Source organism: Cucurbita moschata, unplaced genomic scaffold (assembly GCF_002738365.1).
Source record: "Cucurbita moschata cultivar Rifu unplaced genomic scaffold, Cmos_1.0 Cmo_Scf00024, whole genome shotgun sequence".
NCBI classification, from domain to species: Eukaryota; Viridiplantae; Streptophyta; class Magnoliopsida; order Cucurbitales; family Cucurbitaceae; genus Cucurbita; species Cucurbita moschata.
In genome coordinates, this window is record NW_019268540.1 from 668,277 (window position 1) to 695,748 (window position 27,472).

The 27,472-nt window shown below is 38.7% G+C and overlaps 4 protein-coding genes across 15 annotated transcripts; 2 read left to right on the top strand and 2 right to left on the bottom strand.

Moving 5' to 3' along the window:
• Positions 1-339: 339 nt before the first annotated feature.
• On the bottom strand, positions 340-9,293 carry LOC111460747. 7 transcript variants are annotated; one of them, XM_023104013.1, is made up of 10 exons: positions 8,811-9,292; positions 8,601-8,678; positions 8,189-8,428; positions 7,233-7,421; positions 6,290-6,382; positions 5,974-6,156; positions 5,789-5,891; positions 5,517-5,702; positions 2,084-4,539; positions 340-1,737 (listed from the first exon to the last, which is right to left on the bottom strand). In XM_023104013.1, the coding sequence occupies exons 3-10, from the start codon at positions 8,420-8,422 to the stop codon at positions 1,150-1,152; spliced, it is 4,032 nt and encodes a 1,343-aa protein (XP_022959781.1). In that variant the 5' UTR covers positions 8,423-8,428; positions 8,601-8,678; positions 8,811-9,292; the 3' UTR covers positions 340-1,149. The 7 variants fall into 7 exon arrangements, with proteins under 7 accessions (XP_022959781.1, XP_022959780.1, XP_022959779.1 ...); XM_023104012.1 differs by having other exon boundaries at positions 8,189-8,455; XM_023104011.1 differs by having other exon boundaries at positions 8,189-8,501.
• Positions 9,294-11,329: 2,036 nt separating this feature from the next.
• Positions 11,330-16,134, bottom strand: LOC111460946 (DEAD-box ATP-dependent RNA helicase 31-like). The gene is made up of 10 exons (XM_023104327.1): positions 14,997-16,134; positions 14,435-14,541; positions 14,128-14,183; positions 13,522-13,746; positions 13,026-13,232; positions 12,841-12,927; positions 12,662-12,757; positions 12,259-12,474; positions 11,939-12,121; positions 11,330-11,832 (listed from the first exon to the last, which is right to left on the bottom strand). The coding sequence occupies exons 1-10, from the start codon at positions 15,950-15,952 to the stop codon at positions 11,605-11,607; spliced, it is 2,361 nt and encodes a 786-aa protein (XP_022960095.1). The 5' UTR covers positions 15,953-16,134; the 3' UTR covers positions 11,330-11,604.
• A 189-nt stretch (positions 16,135-16,323) lies between these two features.
• LOC111461170 (pentatricopeptide repeat-containing protein At1g31430) lies at positions 16,324-19,833 on the top strand. 4 transcript variants are annotated; one of them, XM_023104667.1, is made up of 2 exons: positions 16,324-16,531; positions 16,744-19,833. In XM_023104667.1, the coding sequence occupies exon 2, from the start codon at positions 16,829-16,831 to the stop codon at positions 18,887-18,889; it is 2,061 nt and encodes a 686-aa protein (XP_022960435.1). In that variant the 5' UTR covers positions 16,324-16,531; positions 16,744-16,828; the 3' UTR covers positions 18,890-19,833. The 4 variants fall into 4 exon arrangements, with proteins under 4 accessions (XP_022960435.1, XP_022960437.1, XP_022960436.1 ...); XM_023104669.1 differs by having other exon boundaries at positions 16,813-19,833; XM_023104668.1 differs by having other exon boundaries at positions 16,324-16,493.
• Positions 19,834-20,493: 660 nt separating this feature from the next.
• Positions 20,494-27,257, top strand: LOC111461066. Of its 3 annotated transcripts, none has more exons than XM_023104508.1 (9): positions 20,494-20,542; positions 21,550-21,709; positions 22,501-22,665; positions 22,793-22,898; positions 23,710-23,892; positions 24,000-24,165; positions 25,191-25,462; positions 25,554-25,643; positions 26,957-27,257. In XM_023104508.1, the coding sequence occupies exons 2-9, from the start codon at positions 21,695-21,697 to the stop codon at positions 27,022-27,024; spliced, it is 1,065 nt and encodes a 354-aa protein (XP_022960276.1). In that variant the 5' UTR covers positions 20,494-20,542; positions 21,550-21,694; the 3' UTR covers positions 27,025-27,257. The 3 variants fall into 3 exon arrangements, with proteins under 3 accessions (XP_022960276.1, XP_022960274.1, XP_022960275.1); XM_023104506.1 differs by lacking the exon at positions 20,494-20,542 and adding an exon at positions 20,559-20,939; XM_023104507.1 differs by lacking the exon at positions 20,494-20,542 and adding an exon at positions 20,559-20,939 and having other exon boundaries at positions 21,556-21,709.
• The last annotated feature ends 215 nt before the right edge of the window (positions 27,258-27,472 follow it).

A 27,472-nucleotide genomic window follows, 5' to 3' on the forward strand; every position in this document is an offset into this window, starting at 1 on the left:
ATTCTCTAGAACGGTTGAACAGTTAACTCTATTATCTAGAATTGTTGACTTTGTTCTCTAGGACATAGACCGTGGTTGACTTACTTGAGAGACTCAAGTTTTTCAAGAACATAGACCTTGGTTGACTTACCCGAGGACCCAAGTTTTTCAAAATACTTGTCAAAAACTCAAATAATTTAGTTGGTTGACTTTCATCTAAGTTTTGGTGGACTTACTGGAGAGGCCTAAGTATTTCAAACCGAAGTCAGACACATGAACATCGCGCCAACATAGACCTAAGTTTAATGGGTTGACGACAAACTGAGATGAGTATAAAATGATAAATTTAGACAAAAAGGATGTTTGAATGCTGCTGCTGCTATCATTACTATTCTGTCAATGTCAAAGTCAAAGTCATGTGCAAAAAGGAAGGAGTTTGTAAAACAGGAAAAAAAAAAAAACAAAAAACTATTACAAAGTGAAGTAAGACTCTAAATTGGCAGTCCTAATGTAATGTATTTTTTTGTGACAGTGACAGAACTCCCAAGGAAACAAATCGTGTTGTAATGACATGGATTTCTACATTCTAACTTCATTAATCGAGCGTCTTCGTCTTCATCTTCGTCTCGCCCGACACCCACGACCTCCTTCCTTCACCTGCCACTTTTCTGTCCCTCTAAATGGGATGGATTTCGCTCTTTAATATACATACAAACTACCGTGCGCCATTGGTTTCTCCATGAGAACCTTTTTTTTTTTTTTTGACCCGGAAGATGCTTCACTTGACAAGCCGAGTAAGAACGAGCTTTCAGAGACCTCGTCCACTTGTCGACACCTACCTCGGTTCAAAATGCAATAGGCAGGCAGATCGGATCACCCTCAGCTCGACCAGAAGTTCCTCTTTGATATATTTATTTGCCAAAACAAAACAAGGGAGAATCCCCAAATGTGGATGCCCTCGGAGGAAAAACAGTGCAAAGGGTAGGGGGTTCCTGATGCGCATTGCTCGTATCGGCGGTGCACGGTTATGGCTCCTGAGATGGCTGCAAGCTGCAAGTAGAATCAAAGTACGCAACCAACACAGCTCGACAGTCATGTCATACCTTCTTTTTCAGTTGATGCTTTCCTATCTTGGAAAATAGTTCGGTCGTGAAGGAGATTGAGCTAAGGCTACCTTGGTAGACGAGGCGAAGGAGGTTCTTCGAGAGGAGTATGTTGATTCGAGCTACCATGAAACCTTTGATCCTCAAATGCTCTACTCATTCTGCCTCCTTCATTCATTTGAGGCATTTCGTTTACGTTGGAAAAACCTACAGGTCCAAGAGATCCAAACTCGAGCTGTTCTGCAGGTGAGCCATACCCACCATTATGATCCAACGGATAAAACATCACAACAGAGGGCATAGAAGGTCCATTAGAGGACACCACGCCAGGATTCATGCCTGGTAGTGGATACATGCCATAAGTCATACTAGTTGTACCACCCTGGGTGGAGTTCGGGCGGAGCGGACCATTCTGGGAAGGATAAGTCATGGAATCATGTCTATGTGAGCTCCATGCTCTTTCAGCTCGATTCTCACTTGAAGACAAGCGGTCTAACCTGGAATTCGGCTTGTCAACTTGACCACGGCGACTAGAGCCTCGTGATTTTGGATTGATGTTCAAGTTCCCTTCTCTTTCACCATGACTATCACTTCTATCGTAGCTATAGTTTCCTCGTCTAGAATTTGACGAATGTCGTTCCCGTGCTGAGGCCTTCTAGAAAAATTAAAAGAAGTGAAGTAAAAATCTCGAAAAGGAAGAATAGCATGCTAGGTATAACTCAAACCATTCAAGAAGGCAAGGAACCACCTAACCAGGACAAACAATTGAACAGCAAACATAGTGCAGGAACAAAAATGCAGAAATTTTCAGCCAGAGAAAAGGGAAACAAAAGAAAAACATGAAACAAACAAATAGTAATTAAAGTTGTCTTCCTAGTTTGTTTCTAAATGAACTTAATTCGATATAACAATAGGAACGAAACGGGGTACGTGTACTCGAAGAAACTGTTCATATAACAGCTGAACCAACAAATCATTAAATAAGGGAAGAAGTTTCTTACAGGAGTTGGCAAGTATGTTCCGGTCCCACTGCGATGTCTCGGCATTTCATCAATGTAATGCTGATATATATTCGGCCTGTTAGAAACGGACTGGAGAGGAGCAACAGGAACTAAACGAGACCCATAACCCAGAGTAAATAAGTTCATGTTGGCTGAAAGAGGTCTTCCAGGACCATCCCATGGAAAACGACCCTGTAGGTAGACAGGAGGTACGACTACAGGTGAAGGATAAATCACAGGTGAAGGATGCCGAGAGTTCTGGCAAAACCGCCCGTATTGCAAGTTTTGCCAATGACTTGCAAAATCACTATTAAGAATGTCATATTTGGGATCTGAAGATTCAGTGGAGGAAGACCCTTTCACAGGATTAGAGATGGTTAAAACATCAGGCTTATTATGTCCTTCGGAATCGGTATTCTGAGCCGAATCAACATTATCCAAGGATTCCTCCTCGCTGAAATGACTAGTTGAAGCATCCGAAGTTCCCGTCTCTGATGGAATATTATAAACTGGAAGCATTGTAACAAACGGAACGGGCGGCCCTGTAGGATAAAAGGCAAAAGGAACCACCCCAGAATTGTCCCCAGCTCTTTGTCTAGAACCTTGGCCCAAGAGCATTGGAGAAAATGGTATTAGTGGATCTGACCCAGGAGTATGGGGTGGTTCAAGTCCAGTTATTTGATGCCTTGTAGCATGCATGGATGCAGCCATCGATTGAGGTCCACCGCTTATTTCGGCCATTTCGGTACCTATAGTTGGTAGGTGATTCCAATCTTTGCTATCTTCATCAGTCGCGATAGATGAATGTTCAGAAACATTTTTGCCTTTCCCATAAGAGGAGGACAGCTCAGAGGTATTCGATTTCCATCCCCGTTTCTCCCTAGATGATTTTGAGGCTCTTGAAGGCAACTCGTCCCAAGAACTTTCGGTGGTGGTCTTATTTCTTAGGCCACTAGATTGTGTGGGAGTGGTCAATGGCCTAAAGGACGATGGTTTGTCATCATAACCTGCTTCATTCTCTCGGTCGTCTTGATAAGCATTAGCATTAACATTCCCATCCTTCATTGCCACTCGATTTTCTTTCGCATGCATTTTATGGGGAACAGTAGTACTGCCAGATGCTGACATTCGAGACGAAGGAACATAGTTAAGACCTCCAGAAGTTGACTGCTGCTTATCTTCTGTCTGAGACACTTCGAATCCCTCATTGTCCTGATCGAACCCCACAGTAGAACTTCTATCTTGCTCGTGCCAAAAGTCTTGATCACCCTCTCGTGAATTAATTTCTACCGAACTAAAATTTTCATTGCCCGAGTCAATGCCATCTTCTGAACTTGTTAATCCCATGCCAGGGAAATACTGAGTCAATGGAGAAGGAACAAAACCTTGTGGGAAATGCATATTTGTGCCCCAAGGAGTCTCAATCAAGGGAATATTGGTGGGAACCATACCTCCCAAGCTCCTAGGAGCGTAGCCCACAGGGGCTAAAACAGAGGAAGGTAATGGAAGAGGTAGGTGACCTGCCGTCAAGTTCAGTGGCAGATGAACATGTCCATTAAAATTAAGGGCCGAAGATGAAGCCATCAAGTTAACAAGATCTTGCTCCTCTTGATGCATCGCCAATGTCCCAGAAATAGAAGCAAAATCCTCACCAACAGTCCCCGGGCCAGACTCATTCTGGAAACTATTTGAACCACAATTGGAATCACTAGCAGCATCAATGCTCTGACGGGATGGGATATGTCTAACCGTAGAAGGATCGTCGATCAAAGACCTCAAGTGGTTTTCCACATTATCAGATTCAAGGTTCTTCCTCCTGCTGGCATCTATTCTGTTAGAATGGGTTTTTCCACTTTCAGGAACTCTGTTACGCCTTGATGGAGATGAAACTTCACAGTAGGTGTCGGTAAGCTCTGGGCTAGAACGTGTCCTCGCAAACAGAAACCTTCCCTGTACATCATTCACAAGGTTCTCAGGTTTGGAATATCTCTGACTTCTATCTATAACGTTACCATGATTGTAGTTCGTTTCTTTCCTACTAAGATCAGAGGACCTTGAGTTGTTTGAGCTGCCAGAACTCCTTTGTGCTTGATTACGAGAAGTCGTAGTAGCGTCATTTCTAGCTGCATTTTCCGTGGGAGAATTACCTTGAAGGGAATACACAGTATGAGAGCCACGCGACCAAACATCTTGGGTTTCACGACCAGAAAAGTTTTCATTTCTTTTGCTGTTTGATTTATTTCTGAGATTCGAAGAACCATAAGAATGCTCTGATAATCTCCCGTACTTCAACTCGGTCTTTGGAACATCCGGACGTTGACCACTGCCATGTCTCTCCCACGTGTTCAAAAAAAATTGGTTCAATTCTAAAAGGATGTCTTCTCTGGGGCATTCAAACAATCGTGCCAGTCTTTTAGCTCCAAATGCAAATGCACTGCGTATCCTGAAGAAGTTACCTGGGAAACACATGTACCACAACTGAGGTTGATGCCAGCAGTTACAAAAAAAAAGCAAGCAGCAGAAGAACCATGCATTTCTATAATAAACATGAAGCACTTAAGCAAAAAAATAGTTCATAAATCCATTCACCACAAAAATGGATATGAGTGCATCCAATCATCATACAAACCCATAAAGAATATTGCTTGTTCATTGAAAGGACACTCTATAATTAACTATCAAAGCCAAATACAAACAAACCTAGCAACGATATGTTAGGCTAACAATAGTCGAAATATATAAAAAAAATCATTATGAAAGATCACATCCATATATGCAAGGGGGGTGGAAAGAACGAGGAAAGCATGATTTCGTGGTACTATGTGTAGAAGAGAGAAGTTAACTTCTCAAATTAGTCTAGCAAGTTCGGTATGGCGCATTGTTCACCCTAATCTTTATAATTATCATTGATACGTATAACAGTTCGGTATAACCAAGTTCGGTATAACAATCTAATCATTGATTCGTATGATAATATCAACCTTCTAACTTAAAATGACAACAGAAATGGAACCCTTTCTATAATGTTCCGAGTCCCAGATGATTCACATCCTCTTAGGGCCTAAGACTTTCTGCACCCACCAATTGCTCCAATGTAAGATTCCAAGTTGTTGAACAGATATCGGTAAAAAGAATCGTCTTTTACGCAGAAGTAAAAAAGATGTGTTATTGATAAACAGCAGAGCCTGGTCGAGTCAAAACCAAACAATCGGAAAACTAAAAATTATGAGTAATGAGGTTAAGCCACAGTCAATTAACATTAATCAATAACAATTAAGACCAAAAATACAAGCCTACCATTCTTATCCTCATTTTAATGCCTAGAAATACCAACTCTCTCTTGGTGAGCAACTAGCTTACTACAAGAAATAATGATTTCTGCACCAACAAGAATAGATTGGTACCAAAAGGTCAAAGGTTTAGAAGTTCATACCTTTGCTTACACTACGCCCAAGGTTGTTGTTTACACGCAAAGGATCTATTACATTAAAATATTTAGAAACAAAAGGCTGCCCTTGATTCTCGTGGCCCCCAGGAAAAACAGCATATACCGAACTGCATGCTTCAAGAAATAACTTGCTGAGAAGTAAATCTCCACCATCTCTACGCGGAGGTTCAGCTGTAAAAATCTCGAACACATTAATGAGTGATATACCTATCAATAGAATAACTATTAATTTATCATAAACTTCAATTACAATGTACCTGTCACGTCTGGGAGGGAACTAATAGGTACAGGACCCCATAGGCTAACACAAAAATTATCCCAGTCAAACTTGCTAAAGAACTCCAAAAAGCGATAAAGGACCTGAAACGCCAAAGAAACACTTGCACAGATTGGTAAATGAATAAAACCTACAAATCGAACGACAGAATAAAAGAGTAGTAACCTCAAGGGGACCAGCAAAGGGATTGTTAAACACATGAAATATGTAGAGGACCAAGGTTTCCAAAGCATAAGTAGATATAAGCCCATGGTGTGCACCCAATATTCGACTTTCATAATAACACCATGCTTTGATCAGTATAATGCTTCGCTTGAACAAGTGGCTTTGGTTTATTAAATGGTCAACCTACAAAACCGGAACAAATATATGAGAAGTTGAAGATATGATTATAATCCTCAATCATCACGCTACAGCATTTTTATAAGTTATAGCTGATGAAAGGGCTTAAGGGCACGGTCAATGAGGAAGCACCACTCACCTCCTCCAGGAAACAAAGGGTGCACAATCCACCAAGCTGGTCAAATGAGATGTCTACAACTATATTTTCCACAAGGCACTTGATTATCTTAACCTGCAAAATGTATAGGAGTAACATAAGACATTAACGTTCTAATTCATGTGAAATATCATCCAGCGTCGAAAGTGTATTCATAGTAGTAACGATATATAATCATGCGTGGAAGCTAGCTAATCAAAAAACGATTATAAACTGTTACTTTAAAGCTCAATGTATATCCATGAACACCATGGTTTAACAACATACAAAAGGCAAACACGCGAACACCCTCTTAACACATGTTCACGAAAGCCAAACATGCCAGAACATCAGCAGAATCATCTACAGCATCTGCTAAGTAACGAAATATGATAACTGAACATTCGATTGTAAATCAACATTAAGCCATAAATTGAGATACATGGACATCCTTCTGAAATGTGAAAGATTATGCAGAATAATTAATTTAAGACTCTAAAAGAAACGAAACAACAAAGTATAAGTATCAAATGACTGCCCAATAACTATTCCCTGTTTCATCAGCAGTAGGGATAAAATAAAATTGTTTAAAAATGTGTTTTAAACGAGGACAGGCGCAAGAAAACTGCATACTTGGACGAGCCTACTTAAACAATCTGAACAGATTCCAATTTGATACATGAACATATTCAGACATTACAACAATGTTCAACTAACGCTACTTTCGAAGTACTTAGTTGAACTATCATAATTTAATGCGAAACCAATTAATACCTTAATCTTTTAGAAGGCTGGAAATACCTTATAGTGTTCTAAAAACTACATAGATGTATTCTGCTGGTTCTATGAAAAATCCAATAGTAACAAAAAATAGTAGGAGGAAGACAAGAAATTAAATACTAAGATCAATCCATAAGAGGTAAATACTGAACTGAGAGGGATCTACCTCAGCTTTAATGTATTGAACTTCTTTTACACGAAATTCAGCATTCTCGTTCTTCTCCTCACTTTCAAGCATATCCCGAACCTGATGAGCCCATGTCTCCTTCAAATTGTGATTCCGGCTAAATGCTGTTAGGTCAATATCTCCATCAGGCAAATATGTTTTCAAGGGAACAGACCCAAATGTGAAGACCTGCACGTTTTAGTCATAATTTGAGCAAAAACAGTTGAACAGAAAAAATTACATTACGTAAAAATTTTGCAATTATGAACAAGCGTGGAAATAAGTCCCTAACGTGCACAACACAATGTAGCCCAACTACTCATACTTTTTTTATTAGATAAGCCATGAATTCAACAAGAAAAACATAGTTAAGATGAGGATAGAAACGCAAGACACCTGTCCACCAAGGTCAAGAAGATTATATAAATTCTTCGCCAATTAGCTCGAGTCAAAAAAGAAAAAGGTGACCGGGTGGTGCATCTGTTTTTGAAGTTTAAATATAGTAGTAGAGTTCATGTTCTTTTCCTGAAATACAAAATGAAATCATTCCCTTGTTTCATCTTGTACAGCACGTTGTTACAGGGTGATGCAAAAAACAGAGCAAGTGCAGCCATATTTGTTCAGCTAATACTCATAATGGCTTCTACATATTATAATGTTAATGACAATTGGTAAGATCACAGCATCATTTTTATGAACTGAACTATATTATAAAAGGTAGTGATGCACTAGGCACAGATAAACATTTCAAAAATATAACTAAATAAGATGTTTGAACACAATGGGTAGCGATCTTTTAACAGCATATGGATATTGACAAACAAACTACTAATAACAAGTACTTATCACACAAATTCAAGAAAGTGATGTACTACAGAGCACATTAACCATAAGAGACGCTTAACCACATTTCCATATACCGAACAACAAACTGGGGATTTTAGATGCCATTGCACCTGGCAAGGGAAGCATTTCATGATCAGTCGTTGCACATAGTCTGCAACGGCATTTCGCCTGTCTTCGGCGGGAGGATTGGGCTGAATGCAGGCAATTAGCTCGGCGGTTCGCGCCTCCGCCTTCGACCATCTGTCTGAATCAAGAACGCGCATGACTGTAGCTGCCTCATCGGGCAATAAACCGTTGGGCAATAGCCCACTTGGTGGCTGTGCCCACCCCTCATGTTCGCCCATGCAAGCCTAGACTTTCCCACAACTCAATTAACTCTACGACAATTAGACCGCCACAAAGAAGAGATTATATTTCTTCCTCCTTAATCCAAAAACAAACCAAACAACAAGCAGAAAATAAAGACACTAAGAGTGGAGTAGCTAACTAAAAAGAGATTGAAATTAAAGAATTTCCCCAAACCTTTTGATTAGGCTCTTAACAGTCAAAAATGAAACTTCGAGTAGTCGATAAACCAAACGCGATACAATTCCTTCCCCCCTGCGGATTCGTTCGCGTTTGAAGTTAAAAATTGCCAAAAGCATAATCAATCCGAACAAGCACACAACAATCCTGAACAAAAATTTCAGGATCCCCAAGTTAAAAATCAAATTTCCCAGAAGAAAAACATACCCAATAGAAAAGAAGAGAAACCAAGAAGACACCCAAATCTAATCTAGCCACGAGGAAGAAGATGAAACCCTAGGAAATGGATGCCACAAATGGAAACCCTAGAAGGAGTTAACAAAAGGGGCGGTGTATTATGAAACCCCAAAACACAAAAACAAATCCAATCCCAAAAATGTCGGAACTGTCGGCGAATCAGAAATGAAGGTCAGAAGAACTCAGAAGGGTTGGAAGATAAAGAAGAAACAAGAAAGTTGGGGCACAAAGTAGCGGGAAATGAATGCTGAAGAAGGGCGGATCAAACACAGGAAGATTAACAACAACAAACAAACAAACAAACAAAAAAAAAAAAAAAAAGGGTTTGTGAGAACGAAGAGATAAAAGAGAGAGAGCAAAAGAAGGAATCAATCAGAGATAGTGAGTTGGGGAATTGGAATATGGGATTGAAGAGAGAATGCCACAAAAGAACGGTTTTGACGTCGGAGGATGATTGTAAATTTGAGGTTTTCCCCCAAAAAAAAAAAAAAACTCAAATTTTCAAATAATTTTTTTTAATCCAATTTCTTCCATGAATTTGTTATTAATTCTTTTTTTAAAAAAATACATATATCATTATTTAATTTTGTAATTTTTTCTATTATTTATTCTCACAAAAATATTTTTTTATATATATATATATTTAAATTAAATTAAGTAAATAAGTAAAGATAAAAGTTTGAATAAACTGACTCCCAACCTAACTCATAAACTTTATGACTGTAACGGAATTGCTTTATCGATCGGTTCAAGAGTTTATCGAGCTTGCAAAAACCGTCTTTCTGATAATTCGAATAATTTAGTTGGGTCTGAGAAATGTCACGACTCAACCCAATCCGTTTACATTTGTGGCCCATTGATTCTAATTTGTTGGGTCCATTTTCGGTATTTTTTTATATTATTATAAGATTTTTTTTACTTTTATTATATGATTTGTTTTATACGCAAACATTTAGGTATTTAACTGATATATGCTAACTAAATATATATTAAATATTAAGGTTCGTTAATTATATTCTATAATTATTCATATATTTTTTAATTTTGAGATATCTTATGATGCACTTTGTTATGTTATAATAATATATTATCAAGAGATGCATTTAATAATTTGACAACAATTTTATAATATAATATATTTAAGATAAAGTTTTTATTTCATTAACTTTTTTATTATAAGAAAAATAAAATTCCATTTTATAAATATATGAGAAAACTCCTAATTATAGGTTTTTATACTTTTAAACTTTATATTAAAAAATATAAAAATCAATTCTTTAAAATAATTCAATCTTTTAATAATAAATTTTGAGAAATTGAATTTATCTACGAACATACGCATTAAATAATAATGTTTGCTTAACGACTTCTTAATGCCTCTTACTAATGGTAATTGAGTTGGGATTTTTGAATAAAGAGATAATAAAATTTAATACAAATAAATAACTAATTGATTATAATAATAAATAATCATTAATTTTAATTATTGAAAAATTAATGTACTTGTGAGTAAAAAGAAATCATTTATTTAATATTTTTTAGTTAAATAAATTAAATATGTATTTAAATAAATTATTATTTTTATTTATTATAATAAATAAATAAATTATAATAATTTTGTTAAATTAATATTAACCCATAGATTTCAATAGATGGATGCCTACTAAATTTTTTAGTACCATCCAATTTTAAATTAGAATTTTTCAAAATATATATGGGAATCCGGTTGAAAATTTAATTTCAATATTTAAAAATAAATAAATAGTTATTTTATGATAACCCATTGAATGTCTAATCAAAATTCAAAACCTTTTTTTTGACTAAAGAAGTATTTATGTAGATTTAGGTTTGAATCGTTAGATGAACACGATTCTCCACAATGATATGATATTATCAATTTTAAGCATAAACTCTCGTGATTTTGTTTTAGGTTTCTCCCAAAGGCCACATACAAAGGGGGGTGGATTTATTTGCTAGCAGTAGGTCTGGGTCATTACAAATGGTATCAAAGCCAGACATCGGACAATGTGTCAGCCTTCTCGCTGTTCCCGAAAGGGGGTAGACACGAGACAGTGTGCCAATAAGAACGCTGGGCCCCAAAGGGGGGTGGATTTGGGAGCGGTCCAACATCGATTAGAGGAAAGAAAGAGTGTCAGCAAAGACGCTGGGCCCTGAAGGAGGGTGGATTGTGATGTCCCACATTGGTTGGGGAGGAGAGAACAAATCACCATTTATAAAGGTGTGGAAACCTTCCCCTAGCAGACACAATTTAAAGCCATAAGGGGAGCACGAAAGAGAAAGCCCAAAGAGGACAATATCTGCTAGTAGCGGGCCTGGGTCGTTACAATAAACTCATGATCATTCCCTAAATTAGCCGATGTGAGAGTTTGATAGACGAGAGAAATGTGATATTACTATCAAAGAGCCCTTACTTCCATCATGTTAAAAGGGAGGCTCCTCGTTGCCATTTTCTAATAAATACATACAACTTTCATCAATATTGTCTAATAGATTAGGCAAAAATGTTCAAAACTCCCTTTAGAAGAGCTTGGGATAATACAAAACTGAAGAATCTATTCTTGAATTGGAAGATTTCAAAGGCAAACCTATAGGAATATATATATTTAAAACTTGGAAGTTTTTACTCATTTAAACCACTACAATCTAAAACAGAATGAATTACATTAATCAGCTGAAAAGAAAAACAATCGTTTCTTATCACCTACCTCGCTTTCTGGCGGCTCAAGAAACGTTTTCTCTCAAGTTATTTCACGCGCAAGCCAGGGACATTCTTGAGACCCATCTTCCCAAGTACTAGTTTGGGAATGGCAGGAGGAGTATCCAGTCCCATGCTTCGACTGAACTCGTTGGCAAGTTCGACTAGCCGAAACTTGTCCCGCCCGACCGTCTTGTTTGAATTGTAGTAACCAAGCCATGCCTGGTAAGCTGCTTCCTTGTTCTTCATCTCAACGTGGGCTAGAGCACGTTCCACCTGTTCACATTTGAATGTTGGAGGTTCTCAAAGATACTTCTTTATTGATTTATTATTTCGTTATTCAGAAAGGAAAAAAAAAAAAAAGAAACATAAGGAAATCGACCTTTTTCTTTGTTTCTGGATCGACTAGGGGCAATGGAGCTTTTGATATAGGCAAGTCTTTAACTGTAAACAAAAAGAACTCTTCCCAAGGTGCTAGCAACAATATGCCTTGCCCTTCTTTGCCTTTGCGTCCAGTTCGACCGAGGCGATGAATATATTGTTCTCTATCAGAAGGCAAACCAACCTAAAGAGAAGGAGCTTTTGAATTCAGCAGATGATTCGAAAGTACAGTCCAGAAAAGCTAAGATACAAGTAAAAGTAATACCGACCATAACTTACTCATCAACATGTGTTATGTGGTCAAACGAGAAAGCAAATTACCTGTATGACAAGGGTCACATCGGGATAATCGACTCCACGAGCTGAAACATCTGAAGTTACAAGGATGAGGCCCTTCGACTTTCTGAACTCATCGGAAACCCTGGTCCTGTAACTCTGTGGTTTCCTAGAATGGATCTCTCTAATGTTCAATTGCAGCTCACCAAGAAGGTCGGCAACCATTCTCGTGACCATAGCAGTTGTGCAGAATATAAGAACCTGCATCCATCAAGAGAGTATTTTCAAAACAATTAACAAGTTTACTATATCATTTGATTTTGTTTCACATATTGGGAAGATTTTGAGAATAATAACTAGGAATTTCCCATCGTCATTACAACAGATCAAGAAACCACTAAAATTGAGCTATTGGTATAAATTTGTCAGCCATGATTGAAGTTAATACCTTATAGTCAACGTCAGAAGCAATATGTTCTTTAAGAGTAGCATAGAGCAGACTAAAATGCTTGTCCAGTGGAGCAACTATTTGCATCTGTCTCACCTGAAATGATCCAGCAGGCTATTATATGATCAAATTCATTAAGATAGTATAGGGGCCATCGAGTTGGTTAAGATATGTCCTACCTGTGCATGCGTCTCCTCACTTCCTTCTTGAATTGTATTGACAAATTCATGATCTCTTCTCAAAGCAATGTGACTGATTTGGCGGACCTTTATTGAAGAGGAATGTTTAGCATTTCAATATTTGCTTGGATTCAAATGAAGGGGTTTGATAAGAAACGGCACGGTAAAAGAAGTAAATAAAACACCTCTTCTGGAACAGTGGCAGAAAATAGAAGAGTTTGCCTCTGTTTTGGAACTGCAGCAATAATCCTCTCGATGTCCTTGCGAAATCCCATGTCTAATAAATGATCGGCTTCGTCAAGGACAAGGACCTTCACACCCATAAGTCTAGTAGCAAAACCTGGAGTGTTCTCTATATGATCTTTTAGCCTTCCAGGGGTTGCAACAAGAATCTGCAGTTCCAAGTTTGTGAACGTCAAAAATTATTGCCACCATCATCTTTTCATAATGATTCACTTAAATCAGAAGCTCACTGACCAAATTGATTGTATCTAACCAGCTCAAGTGAATATGCAGCATTCAGTAGTAGTAGTAGCTAGACTAATTCCAATATACTAGGCCACTTATTGTCTAGATATTAGGCTTGCATAACATTCAGGGCAATGACAATAGGTATGCCTACGAATTCAAACAGTTGGAATAGTCTCTACCTGCAGCCCACTGTGAGTTAGAAAACCTAACCTGGCAAGGGTTTGCTTGCATGCGTTTCTGTTCAAGGGCAAGTCTTGTACCTCCTATTACAACTTGAACGCCAATAGCTGGGTGATACTTCAATAGAGTATTAGCTTCTGTGGCAGCCTGTGTGGCAAGCTCTCGGGTAGGGCATATAACAAGAACAAGAATTGGAGGCCGCCTCTGATCACTACCAGTAGGTGGAGACTTCACAACAACTTCAATTGAGGGAAGCTGAAATAAAGAATTTGAAAAGTTGATAGCGTCTAAATTTGCTTGCAGTATCATTCCAGGTGAAAAAATAAATAAAAGTCATGCTAACTAGCAACTGCTGCTGGACTCGTTTACATTGGTCCAATTTCATAATGGAAATAACGTGTAGTGCAGATGTTGGGCAGTGATGACTCAAAAACTGAAGGGAAAATAAACATAATTAACTAGAAAATAGTTTTTTTAGATTAACTCAACGATAAGAGCAACATTGGGCTAATCTCTTTGGAGCACAAAGTTGTTGATGCTGCCTTTCAGTAACTTGTATGACCATTCTATTAAACTTCTTTCTTTTTATTTATCAAATGTAAATGACCTTTTGCATAGGATAGTCACGTAACGTACCAAAAATGCCACAGTTTTTCCGGTCCCTGTTTTTGCTTTGGCAAGAACATCCTTACCTAGAAACACAAGTGCAATTACCAGTAAGAAGAGTAACTAGGCAACAAGATAAGGGAATTAAGTACATGTATGGTTGTTTCAGGGATGCACTGAATTGCAAATCCTTATGAAGGTGCTCAATGAACTGTCCAGTAGACAATTGAATTAATCAGACAGTATTCTTAAATTTGGAAAACAGGAGTGAATGATATTGACCTACATTAAGGATGCAAAATATTTAAGCCCAAGCACCTCAGAAAAAGAACCAAACCTTTCAGTATTAGAGGAAGTGTAGCCTCCTGTACTACAGTCATCTTCTCGTAACCAGCATCCTTGATACCCTTTAATGACAATGGTGATACCGAGCACTGATCGAATCTGCAGGCATGAATAGCAGTCATGCATCCATTTAGGCAGGGAAATTATTTGTTTTCACTTGCATTGAATAGTTCTTCCCATTTTGTTTCTTACTGGGGGGAAAAAGATGCAGACTGAAAAAAACTTGTGGTTCCCAGTTCACAAAAGATTGAAATTCTCAATTGTTCATTGGGGTTCTGTCATAATATATTGTGGTTCCCTTTTGTAACTCAGATATCTAGCAAGAAATTAGGGAATTCTGCACTCGTTCTCTCTTCTGTTTTGGACTAAATTTCTAAGTTCTTGTTCTAACCCCTAATCCCTCCTGTTGGTTAGTCCTGGATTTCTTATCTACCCGATTACTTTCAGAAATTGAAACGAAAACATGAAAAATCTCGACTAATTGGTAAAGCAAGAACAAGCTTAGCACAACAGAAATCAATGGAACCCATTGCAGTTTCAGTTCAATTAATTACCTAGTTTCACTCAAATACGAGCCAGAACTTCCTGGAGACTTTCGTGGTTGATCCATGTCGCTCACGTTCGCCCCAGATGGGAACAAAGCACTTGTACTTTTTCTCAATAGAGAATCGTCTTCATCTTCATCGTCGTTGCTGGCATTATCTTCATCGCTGAGAAAATCCCTAACACCACTTTTGATTTTCTGTCCCTCGTCATCGTCGTCGTCGTCGTCTTCTTCTTCGCTTTCACCTTTACCTACAAAACGGACGTGTTTCGTAGAATCCCTTCCACCTCTCCCTAAACTCTCGCGACTTGGAATCCGTGGATTTTTCGAATTAATCTCTCTCGTCAAACGTCCCCTTCCACGCGAAGAATCCACATCCTCTCTACGAAATACACGACCATTGCTGCGGGAGCGGAAGTCTTCTCTCTCGTCTTCATTCTCGCGATTGGGTCGCCGAACATTCCGCGAACTCCTCGGATACGACTCCATTGAAGGGCCTCGAGGACTCCGACGCTCTGACGACTCCCGTAACTCGTACGATGGTCGATCCCTCCCCCTCTTCAACGGTGGCGACTCCCTCTCCCAATCCCTATCTCTTCCCCTTCCTCTACCACGCCCACGGTCATCTTCCGAATCTTCATCGCTCGTGATTCGTCCACGAAACGAGCTGGGCTTCAAGTCGCTAACCCAATCGCTAAGTTCAGCCTCATCCTCAGCAAGACTCTTAGAGTCCCCAAAGCTTCCTCTCTCGGAGCCCCTAGCAGCGGCGCTCCGTCGGACTCCATTGAAACTTTGCGAAGAGCGAGAAGAGAACGACACGGAGGCGTACTTGAGCTTGAAAGGAAAAACGCGAGTGAAAATGGGGATTGGTCGACATTGCCGAATTGAGGATTCAAACTTCATTAGAGGTAAACGTGTAAGAGGATGGTGGAGGAGATGGAGGCGAGGGAGGAGCTTAATAGGCATAGTAGAACCTCCAACTTCTCGGTCGAACAGCAGCTACCGGCGGCGGTGGATGGCCGCAAGAAAGCTTCGTATGGAGAAGGCACAAGAAAAGCTAGAGAGAATGGAGCATTAGGGTTTAAGGGTTTTGCAGGGAAGGATGAGGGTTTAAGGGTTAGGATGGATGGATGGATATGGTAACGACGGTCACAAATACAACGGCCAGGTTGTACCATCGTCACGGAATTGAAAAGCATATTTAAAATTTTAAAATTATTTTAAAAAAAAAATTTAAAAAATTTAAAAAAAATAAAATAATTAAAATAATAATAATTTAAAAAAAAAAAAAAAATATATATATATATATATATATAACTCCCAAATTTACCTCCAAATTAGGTTGCGGCGGCGCGAAGACCCAATACGAACCTGGCCTCTGTTCCGCACATGATCGAACTCAGCAAAACAAAACTATCTCAAACGATCCTGGATTTGGAAACCCGCACTCTTCTGAAGTGAGATCAGCAGTAACGGATCCATTCGGACATAAATAGTAATCCAATCGGTAAAATCTCGTTAAACCGATCCTTCAAGGCCTTTTAGGTTGATTTACTTTAGAGTGTAGCTTAATTAATTTCTGATAATCTGTGTTTGCGTGCGGTTTCTTTGGTTGTTTATGCTTTACTTGCTTAAACTATGGTTAATTATGTAATTGCTGTTGAGATTGTGTACGATTGAAATGAGTTGTGATATATGTATTGGTTTATGTTTGTGTTTTCATGTGTTATTGGCGTTGAATCTTGGTCGTGGACTAGTTTGTTAGCATGCTGAAAATGTTGGGTAGAGAATGTGTAATTCTTATAATCGATATATGTTCTTGATAGTTTGGATTTATTGAGAATGGGACATCCAAGTTCTCACATGCTTCCTCTATTGATCGTTCGAAGAATCCAGTTTTTTTCCCGCCATTATTCGTCAAGTCTGCACGTAGTTCCAATTTCTTCCCAACTCTCCAAACTGACAAAGAAATCATGCATCGAATATCTCCGGAACTGCAAATCCATGGATCAACTCAAACAAATTCAGAGTCAGATCTTTCGAATCGGTCTCGAACGGGACAGGGACACCACCAACAAATTGATGGCATTTTGTGCGGATCCATCTGTTGGAAACTTGCGCTACACAGAGAGGATGTTCGATTACATACAAGGTCCATCTCTGTTTGTTTATAATGTGATGGTTAAAGCGTATGCCAAAAGGGGTATTTTCAGAAAAGTCCTTTTGCTATTTCAACGGTTGAGGGAAGATGAGTTGTGGCCTGATAATTTTACTTACCCGTTTGTTCTAAAAGCCATTGGTTGCTTAAGGGATGCGAGGAAAGGTGAAAAGGTTCATGGCTTTGTGGTGAAAACGGGAATGGTTTGTGATACTTATGTTTGTAATTCACTTATGGATATGTATGCGGAATTGGGCAAGGTTGGGAATGCCAAGAAGCTGTTCGACGAAATGCCGAGGAGAGATTCTGTTTCTTGGAATGTTTTGATTTCTGGGTATGTTAGGTGTAGGAGATTTGAGGATGCTGTTAATGTATTTAAGGAAATGCAGCAAGAAAGCAATGAGAAACCTGGTGAAGCTACTGTTGTTAGCACTCTTTCTGCCTGTACAGCTCTGAAAAATCTGGAGCTGGGGGTGGAAATTCACAACTATGTTAGAAAGCAGCTTGGTTTTACCACTATAATCAATAATGCATTGTTGGATATGTACGCAAAATGTGGGTGTTTAGATATTGCCCGCAAGATATTTGATGAAATGCCAATGAGAAATGTGATTTGTTGGACCAGCATGATTTCTAGCTATATTAACTGTGGTGATTTAACAGAGGCTAGAGACTTGTTTGATAGAAGTCCAGTTAGAGATGTTGTTCTGTGGACAGCAATGATTAATGGGTATGTGCAGTTCAACCATTTTGATGAGGCTGTGGCCTTGTTTCGCGAAATGCAATTTCAAAAGGTAAAGCCAGATAAGTTCACGGTAGTCGCTCTTCTTACGGGCTGTGCGCAGTTGGGAGCTCTAGAGCAAGGGAAATGGATTCATGGATATCTAGTTGAGAACAGAATAACAATGGATACTGTGGTTGGTACTGCACTCATTGAAATGTATTCCAAATGTGGATGTGTGGATAAATCTTTAGAAATTTTCTATCAGTTGGAGGAGAAGGACACGACATCGTGGACATCGATGATTTGTGGTCTTGCCATGAATGGGGAGACCGGTGAAGCGCTTAGGCTGTTCACAGAAATGGAACTCGAGGGAGCTAAGCCTGATGATATCACCTTCATTGGTGTTCTGAGTGCCTGTAGTCATGGTGGATTGGTAGAGGAAGGACGTCGGTATTTCAACTCGATGAAAACGGTTTATCGAATTGAGCCAAAGGTAGAACACTATGGGTGTGTTATCGACCTCCTTGGTCGAGCGGGGCAGTTGGATGAAGCGGAGGAACTGATACGAGAGATTCCCAGTGAAAATGATGCAATTCTGATTCCTCTCTATGGTGCTTTGCTTAGTGCTTGCAGAATCCATAATAATGTTGACATGGGTGAAAGATTAGCCAAAAAACTAGTGAACATAGAATCATGTGATTCTAGCATTCACACACTTCTTGCGAATATATATGCTTTTGCCCACAGGTGGGAAGATGCAAAGGAAGTGAGAAGGAAAATGAAAGAGCTTGGAGTTAAGAAGATGCCTGGATGTAGTTCGATCGAGGTTGATGGCATCGTTCACGAGTTTCTTGTTGGGGATCCATCTCATCCAGAAATGGTGGAAATATGCTCCATGTTGGATAGCGTGGTTGGACCATTACTGGGACCAAAGGAATCCGAGCTTGAAACTGTGATACCACTTCACATTGATGGCACTGTCGTGTTGCATCCATTACATGAGGCTGACAAAGTTTCTTGATTATCTTCTATGGGGTTCCAAATTTGCCAATGCACTCAGGAAACAGTTTTTTGAGGTGTTCGATGTAGGCTTGACCAAACATATAACCTATCGAGAGATGTCGAGAGATGATTGAGGAGTTTCAAATTTGCCAATGCAGTTAGGGAACAGTTCTTTGAGGTATTCGATGTAGGCTTTGTTAGGAATCACCGATCTCCATCTTGGTATGATATTGTCCATTTTGAGCATAAGCTCTAATGGCTTCGCTTTGGGCTTCCCCAAAAGGCTTTGTATCAATGAAGATGTATTCCTTGCTTATAAACCCATGATCATTCCCTAAATTAACCAACGTAGGACTCTCTCCCAACAATCCTCAACAAGGCTTGACCAAACATATGGATTGTCGAGAGATGATTGAGGAGTCAAATTTGCCAATGTAGTCTGGGAACAGTTTGTTTTTTTAGGAGTTCGATGTAGGCTTGACCAAACATATGGCCTGTTGAGAGATGATCGAGGAGTTTGCAATTTGTCAGCGCAGTCTGGAAACAGCTTTGTGAGGAGTTCGATGTAGGCTTGAACCAAACATATGGCCGGTCGAGAGATGATCGAGGAGTTCCTCCTCTATCCTCCGGTTCATTGTAAGAGAAGTTTTTTTTTTTTCCCCACGAGAAATTATGTGCCATTATGTGGAGGCTTCAGGGAGATGGGAATACTACAATTTGTGTAGGACTTGAAGTTAACCAATGCACAGCTTGGTTGAAGTTTGAGGACTTCACTCCATTTCTAGGCTCATTAGGCAGCTGACTATTAAACAGTGAAGCCTTTTGGGAGCGATATAATAAATTGTTCGACCAATTTTCAAGACCTAGATTTCGAAGGAGGAGGTGTACTCTCGAATGTAAGGGCATGTAGGCAGTGAATCAAGTTAAAAGTGCAAATCAGTAAAAACAGGTGAATCGTTAAATGTTCGTTAGACCATTAAATCAAGGTATTAAATTTTTATCGACATCTCAACATGTTTTACAACATTTTCAAATGTCTACGGTTTCATTAATTAATTAATTATTTTGCAGTAAGTTTTATCAAACATCTGAAGTTATAACTTAGAAATATGAATTTTGACAAATTAATTTATGTGATAATCAAACTTTATTTTAATTCCACCCATTTTCGTAATTTTCGTAAATTTAAAATTTTCATGGAAATTTGATATATATTTTATTTATCAATATTTATCTAAAAAGTTTCTATTTATTTATTTTTTATTTTTTATAATTACCTTTCTTCTACCATCCACGTTTCAAATCCCGAATTTAATATTCCTAAAAAAAAAAAAAAAACTAGCTGGAAAATCAATGGCTGATTGGATAATTATTTAGTTTTTATTTTTAAAAAAATTATATTATTTTCTCAAAATTTTAAATTTTATTTTAAAAAAAAAATTGAATTTTTAATCAAATTTTAAAGACAAAAAAACTAACTAACTAACTATATATTTTTTAATTTCGGTATATGAAAATATAGATATTATTTATAAATTTAATTATTAAAAAAAAAAACCAATTTCCACATCTAAGTGGAGCTTTGAAAAAAAATGTGATTGAATTCAATGGCGGAAAAAAATGGATGGCGCTGTAGAAGGCGATAACAGAGCGACGAAGTTTGAAGTATTAGGTTTAATTTCTTCCGTTTCACTTTCTATTTCCAGCATTTTCTTTTCCACCATTTTCCCGGAAAACATTCAATCCTATTACACGCCAAAACCTTGTCCTACTCCACTTCCCCAATTATTTTCTTCACTTCTCTTCACTCACTACTCCCATTTCCATTTCCATAATACTCACTCGCCAAATCTGTTTTAATGTGAGCTTCCATCGTAATGGATCGATTTTTTTGGACTTAATCCTCGATTATGAGCTTTTTTTTTCTTTCTTCATTTTATTTTATTGTAAATTGTAAAGGGATTTCATCGCGATCTTCTTCTCTGTTGGAATTTTGAGATTTTTTTAGCTTCGTGGTGAAGTTTCGCTGAGATTTGTGTTCTTTTTGAGTTCTAGAATCTTGATGTTGGGTAATACTGTAGATCCTTGCTACCTTTTGCTCTTTCTTTATTCTTATTCATTCTTGAACTGTTTGTTTTGGCTTTTTTTTTTTTGCACTTACTTTCTTCTCGTTGAGAAATAGTTCTGGGAATCTGGTCTTTGTTGAACTAGTATAAAATGAGCTTGATTTAGATCTGGGAATCTGGCCGTTTTTTTCCAAAAGAAATATTATTTTGAGCTGAAATCAAGGCGTTTTTATACTCGAAATGCGTGCCTTTGACGACCAATTCTTTATTAGGGAAAAGGGTTGGAAAGTGGAGCTTAGATCCTTGTTTTAATTCTCTTATTATAATCTAAAAGTGCCATTATGGAAGATCTGTGCTGAACATCTAGGGACATTTTATTGTTTTTTATTCTTAATGGATAATCTTTTAGGTATCCGAGCAGTCCATATTTTGATATTTAGTTATTTTCTCCCTTCTTTTTCATTATTAAATGAACAAAACTCTCCGAATGAATAGTTTAGAATATATTATAAAAGTGGAAAAGGGAAATACTATTAATGTTTTGATTTAAGTACAAATTTCTTTGCTTTAATTTGTGTTGTTTTTTACTCTAAATTATATGCTCATCAACCAGTTTCAGGGGGATTGGATTAAAGCTTCTATTATATGGTTTCACACCATATGTACACAGTATGTTCAGTCGCTTGAACTTCATTTGAGAAGTATCTAACCCATAAAAGGAAAAGAAAAAGGATGTGGTTATCCTGCATTTGGATAATATGAAGACCACACAGGTTCTTCTCTATCTCTTGATTTTTAGCCGTTCTTTTACTAAGTTACTTTAGTTCATTTCTTCACTTTATAAACCTCAAACATAAAAGAGTTTTCTAAAAAGTACACGTGAGATCCCACATCGATTGGAGTGGGGAACGAAGCATTCTTTATAAGGGTGTAGAAACCTCTCCCTAGCAGACGTGTTTTAAAAATCGTGACACTGACGACGATACGTAACGGGCCAAAGTGAACAATATCTACTAGTGGTGGGCTTAGACGGTTACAAATTGTATTAGAGCCAGACACTGGGTAGTGTGCCAGTGAGAATGTTAGGTCCCAAGGGGGTGAATTGTGGAACTGTAAGATCCCACATCGGTTGGAGAGGAGAATGAAACATTCTTTATAAGGGTGTGAAAACCTCTCCCTAGTAGACATGTTTTAGAAACCTTGAGGGGAAGCCCAAAAGGGAAAGCTTAAAGAAGGCAATATCTGCTGGCGGTGGACTTGGACGGTTACAAAATGTCTTCATAATCATGAGGATGTTTGTTAAGTGGATAAATCTTGGCAAATTCTCCCAAGCCTCAGAATTACTGTAGGGAGGATTCCATGTACCATTATAGCAAGCTAGGATTTATATGGACATGGGAAAATGTCGAATAGGAAAAAAAGGGGTAGCTAATGCATAAACTTCTAAAAGTTTTAATTAAAAACATGTCTATGAACACTCTATGAACACAAACCTGCAAAAGAGAGGTTTTTCTTTCATATGTTGCATACTACTGTATTCTAAAAGACCTTTTTGGAGTTTCAGGGCACTAAAGAATCATCTCAAGCTTCTCGTGATTCAACAATTGACAAAGCAAATGAGAAAGAAAATGACAAAATAAATACAACTGAGGCACCTATTACAGAATCAAGTTCGGTATCTGCAACAAGCAATGACAGCAAGAGACTTTCTCCTCAAGATATTGAATTTGTAAGATAAAATATCCTCAGTTTAGAAGGAGTGTTATTTTCATCCTCCTGTTTCATTCCCGTCTTTCCAGTTATTCATATATGTGATGCTATGATGTTTTGACAAGTTCTTTAAATTTGGTGTTTAGGTCCAGAATTTAATTGAGCGGTGCTTACAATTATACATGAACAGAGATCAGGTGGTTAAAACACTCCTGACTCGTGCAAGAATAGATCCGGGATTCACAACTCTGGGTATAACTGGAACTTACTTGAATGATTTCTTGATTATTGTTTTTCTCATTTAAATATATTACCTTGTTCTTTATCACTTTTATAAATATATATATAGTACCTCAAATTGGTTTAAGCTATTAGTTCAGTTGGTTTAAGCTCGACTGATCTGAAGAGAGGGAGGTCTAAGTACCTCAAATTATTTGGGAGTTTTTACAAGTTATTGCAGTTCTTCTATCTTTTGTCACAGATATCCCACGTCGGTGGAAGAGGGAAACGAAACATTCCTTATAAGGGTGTAGAAACTTCTCTCTAACAGAAGCGTTTTAAAACCGTGAGGCTGACGGCGATACGTAACGGGCCAAAACGGATAAAATCTGCTAGCGGTGGTCTTGGGTTGTTGTAAATGGTATTAAAACCAGACACCGGGCAGTGTGCTAGCGAGAATGCTGGGCCCCCAAGAGGGGTGGATTGTGAGATCTCACATCGGTTGGAGAGGGGAACGAAACATTCCTTATAAGGGTGTGGAAACCTCTCCCTAAAAGATGCGTTTTCAAACTGTGAGATTGACGACAATACGTAATGGGCCAAGCGGACTATATCTGCTAGCGGTGGCCTTGGTTTGTTACAATCTCATTAAATCTTCTCAAATATAATGGGCAAAATTGAAACCAGCCATTTATATAGACAAGGACATTATATATTTTGGCCTCTCTCTATATAAATCATGTACGATGTAGGTTTAGAGGATCTTTAGTCCATTTATCTGTTGTTTGCAGTAAATGCTACATGGTTTTCATTTAAAATATAATTTTGCATCGTCTTAATTCAGTATGGCAAAAATTGGAAGAAGAAAATGCCGACTTTTTCCGAGCATATTATATAAGGTTGAAACTGAGAAAACAAATCCTCTTATTCAACCATTTGCTTGAGCATCAATATCACCTGATGAAGTATAATATGCCTCCCAAGGTTCCATTGGCACCTATACAAAATGGAATTCACCCTATGCCTGGTAAGTTGGTTCCTTTTCTACAATATGCTTATAGAGATCCATACTTCATCATATTATGCTTAAGTGATTGAATTACTTTAGTTAATAAAAACTTTTTTGCAGTGCAGATAATAACTTACCTATGGGGTATCCAGTCCTTCAGCAATCCATGGCTCCAGTCCCAGGTCGACCCCATATTGATACTATGGGTAATGGAATTTCAAGTTGTCATATAGTTAATGGAGTCCCTGCACCAAGTAACTATCGTCGTGTTCAGATGAATTCGGGGAACGAGTAAGTTTGTAGGATCGATCTCTTTGGTCCTTCTCTTATGCTCTGACTGGTTTGTACTTGTTGCCATAACAGTCAGCAATGTTCCTTCGAAAATTTAAATCCGTTGGGAGGAGAATGAAACATTTTTTTATGAGGGTGTGGAAACCTCTCCGTAGTAGATGCATTTTAAAAACCTTGAGGAGAAGTCCAAAGAAGACAGTATCTGCTAGCAGTGGGTTTGGACTGTTACAAATGGTATCAGAGCCAGACACTGGGATATGTGCTAGCGAGGAGGTTGAGTCTTGAAGGGGGTGGACACGAGGCGAGGTGCGAGTAAGGACGCTGGGCCTCGAAGGGGGGGGGGGATTTTGGGAACCTCACATCGATTGCAGAAAGGAACGAGTGGCAGTGAGGACGTTGGCCTCGAGATCCCACATCGGTTGGGGAGGAGAATGAAACATTATTTATAAGGTTGTGGAAACTTCTCCCTAACAGACGCGTTTTAAAAACCTTGAGAGAAAGTCTGAAAGGGAAAGCCCAAAGAGGACAATATCTCCTAACGGTGGGTTTGGATTGTTACAAATGGTATCAGAGCTAGATACCGAGAGATGTGCTAGCGAGGAGGTTGAGTCCTGGAGGGGGTGGATACAAGGCGATGTGCAGGTAAGGACGTTGGGCCTCGAAGGGGGTGGATTTGGGGGATCTCACATCGATTGGAGAAGGGAACGAGTGCCAATGAGGATGCTGGCCTTGAAGGGGGTGGATTGTGAGATCCCACCTCGGTTAGGAGGAGAACAAAACATTCTTTATAAGGGTGAGGAAACCTCCTCTTAGTAGACGCGTTTTAAAAACCTTGAGAGGAAGTCCGAAAGAGAAAACCCAAAGAGGACAATATTTGCTAGCGGTGGGCTCTTACCTATCGTTCTAACATTTTTCTTGTGCTAATATATGTTTCCTTGATTTTATGCTTAAAGTTTTCCTTTGAATTGTTAAAGTATGGCCTACAACAGTATTGCTAACGTTTCTTCTGTTCTTCCATCAAACAGAGCATTGTCATCCATGTCAGAAATTCCTGTGAGTCCAACATCTGTGGCATCCAGTGGTCATTTCCCGTTCTCAGCATCAGAAATCTCCGGAATTGGAGCAGAGACTTCGACTCTTGAAACTGCCTTCACATCAGATGTTGCTAATTCTGTGGGCTTGCAACTTCCACCAGATGGTATTGATGGAGATTCTCGGGACTCTTTCAGATCATTGGATCAAATTCAATGGAATTTCAGCATGTCGGATCTGACGGCAGATTTGTCAAATTTGGGAGGTAATACAGTGCTTAAACTTCACTAACTAGTTCTCATATTAGCTTCAATGGTGTTTTATTGAATTATTTTGATTATTTTCAACTCCTGCAGATTTAGGAGCTTTGGGAAACTATCCTGGTTCTCCATTTCTGCCTTCTGATTCGGATCTTTTGCTTGATTCTCCAGAGAATGAGGATTTAGGTATCAAATCTACATACTCACTTTAATTCTTTCTTTCAGCTGTTTCCATTTCATCTCCGTTTAGGTCTCTGAATCTTTTTGTTAAAGAAAAAGTAAATAAATAATGATGAAGAAGAAGAAACAAAAGGATAGAAAGAAAAAGAAAGCTTCAAATCCCATTCTTCTTGCTAACGGGTTAGTGCATTTTCTCGATAACCGTCTAAGCCCACCACTAACAGATATTGTCCTATTTGAGCTTTCTCTTTCGGATTTCCTGTCAAGGTTTTTAATACATGTCTATTAGGGAGAAGTTTTCACACTCTTATAAAGAGTGTTTCGTTCTCCTCCCCAACCGATGTGGGATCTCACCATCCACCCCCTTCAAGGCCAGTGTCCTCATTGGCACTCGTTCTCTTCTCCAATCGGTGTGAGATCCCCCAAATCTACCCCCTTCGGGGTCCAGCGTCCTTGCTGATACATCACCTCGTGTCTAACCCCTTCGGGACTTAGCCTCCTCGCTGGCACATCGCCCAGTGTCTGGCTCTGATACCATTTGTAACAGTCTAAGCCCTCCGCTAGTAGATATTGTTCTCTTTGGGCTTTTCCTTTCGGGCTTCCCCTCAAGGTTTTTAAAACGCGTTTGCTAGGGAGAGGTTTCCACACCCTTATAAAAAATGTTTTGTTCCCCTCTCCAACCGATGTGGGATTTCACAATCTACCTCCCTTCGGGGTCCAGCGTTTTCGGTGGCACTCGTTCTCTTCTCCAATTGATGTGGGATCTCACAATCCCCCGCCCCCTTTCAGGACCCAGCATCCTCGCTGACGCTCGTTCCTCTCTCTAATTAATGTGGGATCTCACAGATCCTCTCTAAACATTAAGGATCGACTAAACCCTAGGCCTTAACACTTGTTAACATATCTATGCTTCTTTCCTTCTGTTTATGATCCGTTTGGTCACAGCTATCAACCACATGCCTACAGTTTGCATTTGTATAGTAAAATCACAACCTCTAAACACAAATACATACAACCTCACACACGCAGGCAACCTTTTCTTTTGCAATGGCCTGCCATATTGATATTATTCTGTTGTCCAAGTACTTCCTAAAAATGTGATAAACTGCACGAACTCTATAGGAAAATCAGAGAGAGAGATGAACCTTACTTTGGTACGTTAGCAACCAAATTTAGTAGGGTCAGGTAACTATTCTCGATAATAGTTGAGGTGGACTAGTTGGCTGGGGTCTATTGGAATGACTTTATTAAATTCTGCATTTAAATGTCTCTGTCATTTTGTACTGCTGGACACTTATTATAACTGTTTTATGTTACAGTTGAGGATTTTTTCGTCGATTCTGTGCCCGGGCAATCGTGCTCGCAATCAGATGAAGAGAAAACTTAGATGATGCAAGGTTAGGCAGTCAATGTTCCCTTTTCACTTTGATTTAGTTGGATAAGATAAAATCAGAACAATAAGTAATAAGTCATTGCTAGAAATTTTGTGGGGACTGTTACCTTCAGTTTCAAACATCTTGAAATTGACTGCGGTTTCGCTTGTATGCTTTGTATGATTGTTGAGTTGAAAAGTAGACATGCCAGAGGAATTTTCAATACATTTGTTCTTTTACAAAGCTATTAATAGTTTGAAAGTTGAGGCTACAAGTCACAATCCCATACATATATATATATGTGTTTAACAAAGAGACCGATCCCAAAGCTTCAACTTGAAATAAAATCATACCCTCGTGTCTAGGAATGGGGCACGAACCTTCTCAATGGCGTCATCCTGTTTCGTGTTTTGGCAGCATTGAGACTGTCTCCTAACATTTTTAACACTATCTCCTAAAGTT